The sequence below is a fragment of the Epargyreus clarus genome, unplaced genomic scaffold (assembly GCF_041222505.1).
Source record: "Epargyreus clarus isolate Ecla_fem2 unplaced genomic scaffold, WU_Ecla_fem_2.2 ptg000023l, whole genome shotgun sequence".
Lineage (NCBI taxonomy): Eukaryota > Metazoa > Arthropoda > Insecta > Lepidoptera > Hesperiidae > Epargyreus > Epargyreus clarus.
Window position 1 is genome coordinate 554,188 of NW_027332230.1, and position 13,112 is coordinate 567,299.

General features: G+C 35.8%; 1 protein-coding gene across 9 annotated transcripts in view; it reads left to right on the forward strand.

Moving 5' to 3' along the window:
- The window catches only part of LOC140751803 (MOB kinase activator-like 2), an 81,475-nt gene that overhangs the window by 65,736 nt on the left and 2,627 nt on the right, over positions 1-13,112 (forward strand). For 6 of the 9 annotated variants that reach the window (XM_073085851.1, XM_073085852.1, XM_073085850.1 and 3 more), the window contains 2 exons: positions 9,305-9,462; positions 12,819-13,061. In XM_073085851.1, the coding sequence (XP_072941952.1) occupies positions 9,305-9,462; positions 12,819-13,061 (401 nt within the window). Of the gene's footprint in view, positions 1-2,912; positions 3,486-9,304; positions 9,463-12,818; positions 13,062-13,112 lie in introns of those variants that run through there. The other 3 variants (XM_073085848.1, XM_073085847.1, XM_073085856.1) reach the window with 2 other exon arrangements.

Consider the following 13,112-nt stretch of genomic DNA (forward strand, 5'->3'; position numbering starts at 1 on the left):
CATTTTTTCCAGTCGTATACGACGGAGCAGATTCCCCTAATGTAGTTGTCGTGTCTTCGTGGACCTCTTTCGGTTTTTTTTTTAAACAAATATTTTATAACCGCGCGCTGTTCAATTTTCTCCATTTTTAAAACGTCGAACTTGATGTCACCTAAATCAATATAATTTAAAACCTATCAAAAGACAGAAAGATACAAACATTTTATTCGGATAATTGCAACACACAAGAAATAACAGAGAGATACAAACAAAGCTATAAAAAATACAAAAAACATAAAACAAAAGAAAAAAACAACAACAAAGGTCAATAAAAAAATACATTCAATTACATATTAATATAATATGTGCAGGTAAACTGAGTCATGGCACTGTTTTCAGTTTGCCCCCTGCACTTGGTCTACTACAGCAACAATTTTTTTATGGTGACAACTAAGTGTGAACGAATCAAACGAGGTAAGTTTGAAAATAATATACTTTTTATTATTATGTCAGGTCGCGAACTTTTCCATCTACCCTCGTATTTATTTATGTAGGTAATTAACGGAATCTTTGAACTCGATTTTTAAACACTTTGAACGGGCAGTTTAATTCAAAATTTTGAACATTTATCAAGTATCGATGACAATAGACATTTTTATTAATTTTGTCCCATTGTCCTTATCAGGATCATTAGGATTGACTATTTTCGAGGCGGTGTTCGAGCGCCTCCAGAGTAAACAAAAAATAATATTTTATTCATTATAAAACATAATAACTAATTTGTCTAGACAATGTGATAAACTAATCACTTTATCCGGATATTATTCATAATCAGGACGAGCGAAGCGAGCCCTCTATAATTTGAAAATAATTGCAAGCTTTCTACCCCTTTTACCCCCTACTTAAGGTCATGTGTAGATTGGAACAACACGATTGAAATAAGGTTTTGTTAATTTTTTTTTAAATTATATACGAGTAGCAGACGAGTATGCAGTCCACCTGATGGTAAGTGGCTAATGCCGCCAATGGACATCTGCAATCAAACCCAGATAGGATTACATATTCCTACCTGAGGTCGGACACAGATGCGCCGCTACCCCTGGACTAAGCTGTACTAAGCTAAAATATATTTTTCCTTAGCCGGGAATCGAACGAGTTCATTTTGAAAAAAATTACACCTCTATATTATTCCACTATCTGTTAGTGTCGCTTTTAAGGATCAAAGTTATTTTAAAAAAGTAATGACGCAGTTTTAGTTTTTATCATAATCGGCCTCGTAACTCCTTTCAGCATTTTTCGCTAATCCTTATAGTTTCGGATTTGGCCCTGAAGGCCTATTTGAAAAATTCACCCTGTATATTTTTTTTTTTTTACAAATCGGATGCAATAATCTTATAAGTACAACGGAGTTTAAATTTAAATCTACTGTAAGTTATCCACCACAAGCATTTAAAGTGGTTCTGGTTCTGGATCAAAGGTAGCTTTGCTCTTCATAGGTCTTCTGACGAAAGGTAGATTTAATAATTTATTGTTAATTAATAAGTGACCACATAATCTTTGCCGATATAGAATCTTAAACTGAATATACCATGTACGATAAAGCAAATAAAGCTGTGATTTTTGCTAGTAACAGGTTAAAGTAAATCAAAATAATTAATACGAATCGACTTGCTTCCCCTCGTGCTCCGACCTCATTACGATAACGCATGCAAAGATCACCGCGTTCTCGTAGCTCATGCAGTACTTGTACGGGTTAGGGCGTGTGGGGTGACGCTGAAGTACGGGAAACTGAAGGGCTTCCGATCCCCCCGTGCACGACGACTTAGCTCCATTCCGGTCTCTTACTCTGGCAAGGCAGCCGTGTAATCGTTTTCACCGTTTGTTGAGACAGCCGGACCCGGACCAGAGGTTAGCAGTGTTGCCTAGGTTCCGGTCCCCAGCTGATCTGCGAGCGGCCAGTGGATAACCACTTCACCGGGTCTCCCTAGAACCCGCGCCAATACCCCACGCCTCCGAGGGCAACAATGTCGGAAAACACGTCGTCGGATGCACCACAAATGGACGGAAAGCGGCTGAACTGCCTTTCAGGTGCACGACCAAAACACGACGCGTCGTTATATGCGGTAGATTCTGGCCTGAGGGTGGTAGAAAGCATATCCTACGAAGTGATCTTAAATCAAGCAGGACACCTTTGCGAATTATGCCAGGCGGTGTAAAACCCAGCAACTAATAGGACCGTCGCAGTAGGATGTGAAATGCCCGAGTAGCCGCTGCTGGCCAATTATCTGGTAAATACCCTAAGTTGCCAGCACGACACCCATCGGTAGATATAGTATTCATCGCAGAGGCCACACATCCAAATCGTATTGCGTTTTATTTAATTTACGAAGAGCAGAGCGTATACGTAGGAATAAATCGTAGCCCTTACAAAGCAATGTTTATATAAGCCGATTTTTCAATAGAAGAAGAGGTAGAATCTATATTAAATGAAGACGAAATTTTTATTTTTATATGTTATATTATATAATGGCTGGATAGTGTAGGTATATAATAACCGGATTCATTAATTTTGCTATAACAGATACATTTATGTATGTATTTTGATTTTTAAGTTTTACGTCTATAACGGCTGCAAATAATGCATCATAATTATATAATCATATTTGTATGGCTCACCTATTAATACAATTTAGGAGCTCGATGAGATATTGACGAGAATATAAGGCAGTCGGTCGACGCGGCTGGCTCGGCGCCCGCGCCGCAAGGGTTAACGATCCCATGCGGCTTACTTTTACTCTTCCCTATTCTTAGTCCGCCCATTTGCACGTTAATACTTTGCAATTCTAAACGTAATTTATAAATACCCTTAAATGTATTCAGTTAGCGAAAATTATGTAATGAGATAAGGCTTTAATCGTTTTAATAAAATGATTATTTTTTAATGATTTAGCCATCTATACATATGGGTGGGTGTCGATAGAACTGCATGAGTGCTATATGAGTATGATTGTATCGTTGTGCAACGTTGAGAACCAAAGCACATCGTGACACACATATACAAATAAAAGGACTTGTATACGCTCAAAGAGAACTTCGGGCTCGCGGTGATGTAAATATGAATGAGATACGGCTGATTTCCACGGTCGAGAATGTGATCTGTGGTCACATTGTTTGATACTCCTGCCGATACATAATGGTTCTGGCAGCGTGGGAGATAAGATAAACACTGGTATAGGAGCGAAGAGGACGGATATATTTTGCTTTTACAGAATTAGTTAGCGGAGGAGCGCGGTGCGGGGAGGCGCCTGGGTATGCGCATGCGCACACTCGCGTAGTCTCAGTCGTAGTAGTGCGCACGTCTCAGTGAGCAGTCGGTGCGGTGGCGGCCGCTGACGAGCCGTCTGACGCGCCGGTCGGTCGGCGTCGTGCTCCGCGATGTGTCACGCGGTGGTGCTCGGTGTTCTGTTTTCGCTACCGTCGTACTTGTATTCTGCCGTCCCGTTCAGGTGAGCCGCGCCTACGACAACATTCGTACGTAAACCTCCATTATGTTTACTCGTTGATCTGTTGTGTCACGTGGTGGGTATTATCAGAATGCCTTTATCAATTGTCTGAGTCCAGTTCAAAAAAAGTAAAATTTTCCATAATATTAATAATATAGTTCATCCGCTATAAACGTTCAATTACCTACGTTGGACAAACACATTGAATTTATAAAACCGTCTATGAATCAATGAAGTCTACATTTATGTTTCTTTACAATGCTCGCTATCACCATGAGCTGCGTTTTAAAAATCTACCTAATATGGTATCGTGTGTGGGCAGCCTATTCTCATAAATCAATTGATTCGCATACAAAATACATTGATGGAATAAAAAAAGGTGGGCAGCAAAGAGCGACCAAACTACATTGTTTTATAGCACCCGGGTGCGGAAGTTCAACCCGCGTCCGACGGGCGGCGGCGGCTTTACGTAGAAATATGACTTTAATAATGATAAGGCGACAAACCCAAAACAATAGTTCCCGCTATCTGTAAATACTAGTGATGTTATAAACTTAGTAGTGTAGTAGTATAATAAAAAGACTACTGTAAACCTAAGCTTTCCGGAATAATTGCAAATATTGGAATTTTAACAGATACGAACTCACCGTAACAGCAATATCCGTCTACCTTATTATTTTAGTGGCTTATATTAATTTTAAACAACGTTGGACGATGCTTATATTGTGGATTGTGGGGTGACGTCCCGATGGCGTTATGCACCGGCGACGTTGGTAGCGCCGCCTCGCACGAGCTCCGCTGCGCCACAGCTGCGCACTGCTAGCTAGGGCTGACAAAAATATACCTGTAGTGTTGTATACTAAACATATAGTTTTCAACTACATTCATTAAGTAAAGCTATAATTAATTAAATTTATTGAGTATAATTTATTACAAGTACAAATTAAATATTTAGGATAGAAGAACCGCTTTATTCCATTAAATGAATTAATGTATTTCTAACAAATTTGATTAAATATTCATTCCAGCAAGATTTTGTAACAATGCCAAATCATGTACATAGCAATTTAACGATATTAAAAAAAACATCGATACACATTGACGTTTTCGGCTCTTCCCTCATCCCTACTACTTTATTATCACAAAATAAAAACGAACAGTAGTCGATCTCATCTATGCGCTATCAAAAAACTTATTCTACAATATTAAAACAAAGCAATAAACATAGTTTAACGATACAAATAGTTTACACAACAAAAACAAAACACAATATTTTACATTTTACAATGGAAAATCCCTAATAACTTCTAAACGTATTACCCTAACTAATTACACAATTCCTTTTGCCCTATCCGTTTTAGACTTCAACCTACCAAATTACATTAAAGACAACACAATATCTACACAAACAAAATATCATGTTTTCAACTTACGTACAAGTATTTGTTGGCGTGAATTTAATTTAAAAAATTTAGTTACATTCGTTTATACTGATTCAAGCTGTTATATAAATCTAACTTAGATAGCCACTTTAATACATATTTTTGCCAGGATCACCAAAACTATTTACTAGTGGCTAAATAGTATCTAGTGGCTCGGTTCAACAGCAAATTGGTAGCTCCAAAAAATACAGTTGAATTTAAACAACCGTTCACTACACAATTACAGTAACTTTTTTAACACGCTTTTATTAGCTTGGGTTGTATCTATGTATGTATATAACGGAATCTAAGCTCCATTTTCAACAATTTCCACAACTCTGATTAATTTGAAACTTTCCACATGTATCAAAGACCGATGACAATGCAACAATTTTATAACAGTTTCCCATTATCCTTATTAGATTAATTAATTCCCCAAATTATGAGTTTGTCACCGACTAAAAAAATAAAAATAAAATATAGTATAGTATATTAAAAAAATAAAATATATAATAGTTAAAAAAAAAACACGCTTTTTACTCTGAGTTGAATAACTATTTTATTAACATACATGTTATTATAATTTTATTTTTAGGCGACTCATTGTGGTTGATTGTTCAATCTTCTAGTACTGTACAATTTAACTATTTGTCATTAAAAAATATTTTCTAGTTTTTAATTCAATTAGCAATAAAAGCGTTTTTTAGGTTTTTTAATTAATATTTATTGTTGTTATATTTCTTGCACTAAACAGATCCAAACGCGTGTCAGAAGCAGACTGACAATCGTGCACGTATTCGCCCGAGTCTATCCGAGATAACGTGCCGGTGAGCGGTGTCTATGTGTGCGTTGCTCGAGCCCGGTTTGTGAAGATTGCTACTGTTGGTTTTTATTTTGTGTCATTTTGTCACGCTGCGGCGAACTTCACCACGCTGCTTCAACGTGTATCGGTGGAGGAAGTAAGGAATCATGGCTTTACGGCTGCAGGATTGTTTTCCAATTTCCCACAAGGATTTCGACAATATTTTAACAAATGCTATCTGAACGTGCCCCCAAAGTACTGATGCGCGCATGAAATTGCCAGTAGAGGTGTCCAACTAAGATAAATTTGAAGGTGGTGCTATCTGCCGAAAATTTATCGTACCAACTCAGCTTCCTGGGCTCATGCACAACAACTTAGCTAAGGATCACCACATGATCAAATAAAATTAAACATTCATTTTTATATATTCCGCTAAAAGTAATGTATATTGTAAGTTATTCAAACATAAAGCTTTAAAAAATATTGTAATATCGAATGCTGCTCAGGCTTTTTTATTCGTGTATTTCGTCTCTTAAAGGGAGTAGCATTCCAACAGACGTCCCATTGTCGTAATGTACACTAATATTATAAACAGGAAAACTTTGTTTGTTTTGTTTGGTTGTAATGAATAGACTCAAAAACTACTGGACCGAGTTTAAAAATTCCTTCACCATTCGAAAGCGACATTATCCACGAGTAACATAGGCTATATTTCATATGAAATATATTTGATACTGAGGCAGTACAAAGTTTGCCGGGTCAGCTAGTAAAATATATATTCGCTTAGCAATTACATGTTGAAATTACATAAAAGTATCAGACACAGAAATATTTTCATTGACTGATTGGCTGATATCGGCTAGTGTTATCTGGTATGAGCCGTCCATTGTGAGATAAGTGACTAATAAAGAAAAATAACATCCAAAGTATTACAACCCATACAAAAATTAAAAAATATAAATATTAACTAGTGTTTTTGTTTGACGTAGTCTTATATGATTTATTCTTCATCACCCAGTGCTTAACCAATGGGCCGATTTTGCGGCGATTCAGCAACGATTCGAAGATAGACATTCAGTCCAGATTTTCTGTTTTAACTTGTATGACAATCATACGAGCTTCTTTTTGTATTCAACCTTATCATATCAGTAATGTTAGTTCATGTGGGCCCACGGTTGTTTGTGCAATCTTTATAGTGACCAACCGAAAGCTCGATTTCGGCCATGGAATGTAATTCCGGTCTTAGTTTTGTCTTCGGCCGTGCCGAAACTATAGTCACAGTATAAGGATCTATACAGTATTTTAACTCGGCCCTGTCCTTGAATTAGATACCTACGGGAGCGCCGATGATAGATTGATGGACGGTTTTAACTGATAGTAGGTACCTATAATGTAGTTTGATTAACATATTCCATTTACTTTTAAAGATAGTAGGTAAAAAACCTAAAATAATCCTAAAAACCTAAAATAATGAATTCCGTGTATAAAATACCGCCATTTTAATTTTTAAGAACAACAATCAACATTTCATCTTATTTTATCTTAAATGGAACCCCCTTGTTCAAAGAAACTATTCTGATCGACAAACTATGTAAAAAAATCTAAAACAATAATTTAATATTACTTTCATTTTGATGCATGAGAAAAATCATTAGTCAAAACACTAATAGATCTTATTGAATTCCGAGTATAAAATTCCGCCATTTCAATTTTTAAGAACAATAATCAACATTTCGTCTTATTTTATCTTAAATGGAATCCCCTGTTCAAAGAAACGATTCTGATCGACAAATTATGTAAAAAATCAAAAAATAATTTTAATATTACTTTCATTTTGACGCATGAGAAAAATCAGTACCAAGAATGGGCATTCTCCTTTATTTGTCAACAACAATTTGGGGTTTATTACATCCGATGCAGAACAAAAGAATCTCGTGATGAAACCGATTATTATTTTTAATGTTCATCTTTATTAAGTCAATTTTTCGGGTTCCGTACCAAAGGGTAAAAACGGAACCCTATTACTAAGACTTCGCTATATGTCCGTCTGTCACACGGCTACATCTCCGGAACCGAAATAGCTCATGAAATTTCTACAGAAGATGCATAACGGTGGCCGCTATAACAACAAATACTAAAAATAAAATAAAGTTAAATATTAAAGGGGGTCTCCATACAACATACGGTATTTTTAGGCATTTTTCGATCTAACTCTTAAACCGTTTTTACTATCCGTTTACCGTATCCGTCTATAACTGGTATTAAAATAAATCCAAATAAGAACCATGAAACACATTTTAATGGAATTAATTTCATTATATGTAGTTTACGTGTCATTCATCATCACCCTAACGCCATCTATTTTTGTGTTATATAACTAAGTATTGTTGAAAATAATAAAAAAAATAAAAATAAATAAAAAATAATGAAAGGCGGTACGGAAGCCTCCATTTGCGAGTTCGACTCGTACTTGGCGAATTATTTTTAGTGCCAAGAGACATCTAAACCCTAAAGTTACAATCTAAAGTTATGTTTTTGTTTTTTAAAGTTAACTTTAATAAATAACTCTAATATCTTGACAACACACACTAATATATATTTATTTGTTATGTTCTTTTTTCATCTTCTTTTTAAGGGTCACTCGAGACCCATGCGACTAATTGGACGATTTTCTTTATGCGCCTAATTAAGGGTTAATAATGATATGAATATATGTCATATGAAATAATAGTAAGTCATTACTAAACTAAACTTTAATAGAAGTTTTAGAATTATGTAATAAAATGTATTTATCATTTATTGCATCTTCGTTACATTAACTTATTAAGAAAAACTTTGAGTTCTAATAGTTTGAATGGCGGGACATTCGAATTGTAAAGCGGGCTTGTTACGCAATTGCGCATGATAGAAAAATAATGGTTGATAAGTTGGTATTGTGGAAAATAAACACATAAATAGCGAAAATACTATTGATACATGTGACATTTATGACAAATAAATGTTAAGTGATTATTCATAGATTTTGTTTGAACTTTTATCCGTCGATAAAACAATGATATAAACATGACCGAAATAAATCTATATTGTTTTTAAAACAATATTTGTAGAGTAATGATAGGAAGGATGACGATAAGCGTAAGTTATGTGTCATGTTGTCTCGTATCAAATTATTTACAAAACAATGCGTATTACCATAATTAAATCTGTGTATTTCAGAAGAAAGATTTATTTTCGCTATACCCTAATATATAAACGATAATATACAGGGTGGTGCAAAATTAATCACCCTATTTTGCATATTTATATATTTTTAAAATGAATGGGGTGGCTATTCATTTTTACAAATAGTGATAAAATGGCTAAGTGTATTATTACTAAATGAGTGCCATCATTTTCATTTGTCATTCTTAGTCCCCTGAAGAAAATATGTATATAATATATGTATGTATATAGATTTAGGTAAATAGAAAATAAATAAGATAGCCGATAACAAACATAGGAGGGACAGGGGAAAACCCTTAAGATTGTGTTTACTAATTATTGTTTTTGAAGGTAGTGCAAGTAGAATGAAAGTGACCCGTGTACTCGATGCGTTCCAGGAAGGCGCGGCGCAAGGAGCGCGAGGGCGAGGGCGCCGGAGACCCCAAGCTGTACCTGCAGGAGGCGCTCCTGGAGCGCAAGCTGCCCGAGCTGGACATGCGCCAGCTCGTCGACCTGCCGCATGGCCTTGACTACAACGAGTGGCTCGCTTCGCACAGTTAGTAAATAAATCTGCCGCTCCTTCCTACTGCTATAAGTACCCAAGCGGAATAGCTTCAATAGCAAATAAACGTGCCCGTGATCCATACGGCTTACGGCAAATTATACGTATCTTTACATCTTAATATATGGATCTTTACATCTTATTTATCTTATATACTCATTTGTCCTTATCTAACATTTTTCTGTAAAAAAGGTGTTTAAAATTATTCCATATAGTCCATTGAAATGTTACATTTTGAGTTGCAATTGTAGGAGGTCGCAATTTTATTTTTTGGATGTCAAGGGTTGGCTAGCATAATGCTTAATCCTAACTTGTCGGGTCGCCACTGTTGTCCACCGGCCGCTATTTTGAAAAAGAGGTGCAAATTGTTTTCTGTAAAATTGCCAAAATATTACAAACGAAAATTTGTTCTCAAATTTACTAAGTACTTACGTACTAAGTTAGTTATTTTTGGTTTTACGAGGGTCAAACTGAAAGTTCTTAGAAAATGAAAAACTAAGCAAACTAACAAGTTATTCATTTTATTATAACTTTTCAAAATAGTGTCCGTTTACATCAATACATCGCTGCATCCGATGGAACCACTGAGAAAAGCACTTCGCCCATTCGGACTTGGGGGTCTCTTCGACGGCCTTTTGAAACGCAGCCACTGCTTCCTCGGCGTCCGTAAAACGTTTTCGAAGATTTTCTTTTATTTTCGGGAATAAATAAAAATCGCAGGGTGCAAGGTCGGGGCTATACGGCGGGTGACTCAGTAATTCCATGTCTGAGGTCGCTAAATAGTTGATCGTTTTCCTGGCGGTGTGCGACGAGGCATTGTCGTGGTGAAGGAGGCTTCTGCTGCGAGGTCGTTTCTCGCGAACTTTTTCCAAAACAAGTTGCAAACAATTATTAGTGTACCACTTTGCATTAACCGTTTTATGATCCTCCAAGACAATTGTCGAGTAATGAGCTGTCCTTTCGAAGAACGAGGCCACCATCTTCTTTCCTACACTTCGAACTCTCTTCACTTTAGTTGGCAACTCCTCGGAAAGAAACACCCACTGAGCAGACTGCCTTTTGGTTTCCGGATCATAACAATAAATCCAGGGTTCCGTCACCCGTTACTATGTCGAACACAGCCTTTGAGTCTCCTCCGTTAAATTTGGGGCTTCATCGTGAAAGGCCGATCGAAGTCTATCATAACTTTCTTGTTGACTTAAATGACATCGAAAGTCATAAAAAATCATTGCACGAAAATTTTCTCGGCTTATATTCATGCTGACGTGCACCATAGATTAGTTAAGATACTTCGCCGCCTTGAAATTGAATGAAGCCACAAACGGCTTATTATAGTAAGTTCTTTTTTTGAATTCTTGATAAATAAAAACATTTTTAGAGAAAACTTACGAATAAATAACTAATACTGCGTAATTTACAATTACAATGTACGATTTACATAATAAATAAATAATTATTTCAAATATTTTAGGGACATTTTAGCACGGAGACGTGGTAAAACTTTTTTACGCAACTACTTCAATTCTCAAAACTGGGTACATTTTCTTGTTAGGAGTGAGTAATTTTTACTAATCTATGACGTGCACAAACAATTTTCAATTTGCCGCCAAATCGTAAAACAAATGACAAATAAATGAAATATATACCTAATAATATTGGTAAAGAGTTCTATTTTCAAAATTTAAACGTATTTTTTAAATACATACAAGGTTTATAAGTGGCCAGTTCTAAAAAAAATCAGTTTGGCCTTCGTATAACAAAATGTATTAGAAATAGGTTAGTAGAAATAGGCTTAGTATAAGAAAAAGGTTGGCAACCAAAAGGTAAGAAAATGAAATAGGTTGACAGGCAGAAGAAATTGATTGACCCCGCCATTTTTAAGTTTATTTTTTATATTTAAAAATGATAAAGGATTAGTGAAATTGAATGAAGCCACAAATGGCTTATTAGTAAGTGATTTTTTTGAATTCTTGACAAATAAAAACATTTTTAGAGAAAATTTACGAATAAATAACTAATACTGCGTAATTGACATAATAAATAAATAATTATTTCAAATATTTTAGGGACATTTTAGCACGGAGACGGCAAAACTTTTTTACGCAACTATTTCAATTCTCAAAACTGGGTACCTTTTCTGGTTTAGGAGTGAGTAATATTTACTAATCTATGGGATTAGGTTAAAATATTACTTTTACTTATGTCAAACAACATTCCTCGCGGTCTACTAAATGAAGATCTACATCGGGATTAAAGTAGACCTTGTCAAAAAAGTTATTAGTTCATATGCAAAAAGTCATCAAAAAAGACTTCATCATCACGTCAATATCGAGGCTATCCAGCTCCTCGATACAACGGACCTAGTGAGAAGACTCAAACGGAATAAATCCTTTGAGCTTGTGACATGACACAGTGTAGTGTTAGTGAAATACTGATAAGTGAACATTATAGAACACAAGAACAATGTGTCTACTCCCTTATGTGTTAAAACAAAGAAGTGCAGTGTCAGAGGACGCCACCTTCATTATATGATTATTTAGCAGTTTAAGTTAGCGTAGAATTACTCATTAATCATAAATTAGGCTAGATCGTAATTAATATAAAGTACCTATTAGTCACTTGGTACTTTATACAAAAAAAAGTTATGTCCAACGCTTAATATGATTTCTCAATATCTCACTAGGGTAGAAATTACGTGTTTTGTCTCGAAGAACTCATTTAGGCAAATTGGCGATAAAATATTGAATGAAACTCCGTGCAAAGCAACTTGACATTCTATGAAATATGAAATAATCTAAATTAGCTCGATCATGAAAATTTAAATTCTTGGATTACAAAACATCCCACACATTGAATATCGAATGATTTGAAACATTAGGCTACAGACGTTTGATAAAATGCGAAATGTTTAAATTAACACATGGCGGAAAATTTGCTGCCAGAGTAAAATGTAAAATATATATTTTCTTTAAAATTTGTACATCCCTTCAGTTGGCATTTTTCATTACTTCCGCAAATTTTATCACCATCAGCGACACTATCCTATGGTGGAGTAATATAGAGTGTGATTATTTTTTTCAAAATTAACCCCGATTCCCGGCAAGGGAAATACATTTAAAAAATTGAATGTTGCAGTTCTAGTTTTTATCAAAATCGGCCTCGTAACTAATATCAGCATTTTTGCTATTCTTATAGTTTCGGATTTGGCCCTGAAGGCCCATTTGATGAACTTACCTGTGTAATAACATAAAATAAACGTAAATAACAATAAAATAATTATAATTATATATATTTATAACATAAACGTAATAGAATAATATTTTTTATGTGTATAATATAAGCGTAAATAGATGTGTCTATTTGTTTTCCAGCGCTGGCGCTGTTCGACCACGTGAACCTGCTGTACGGCACCGTGTCGGAGTTCTGCACGGCGGCGTCGTGCGCGGACATGACGGGCCCGGGCGGCCGCTCGTACGCCTGGTACGACGAGCGCGGCAAGAAGTCGCGCGTCGCCGCGCCGCAGTACGTCGACTACGTCATGACCTACACGCAGAAGACTGTCAACGACGAGACCGTGTTCCCCACTAAGTATGGTATGCACTATCCGCATTTACCAATGGCGCACACATTTCATGATATGTTGA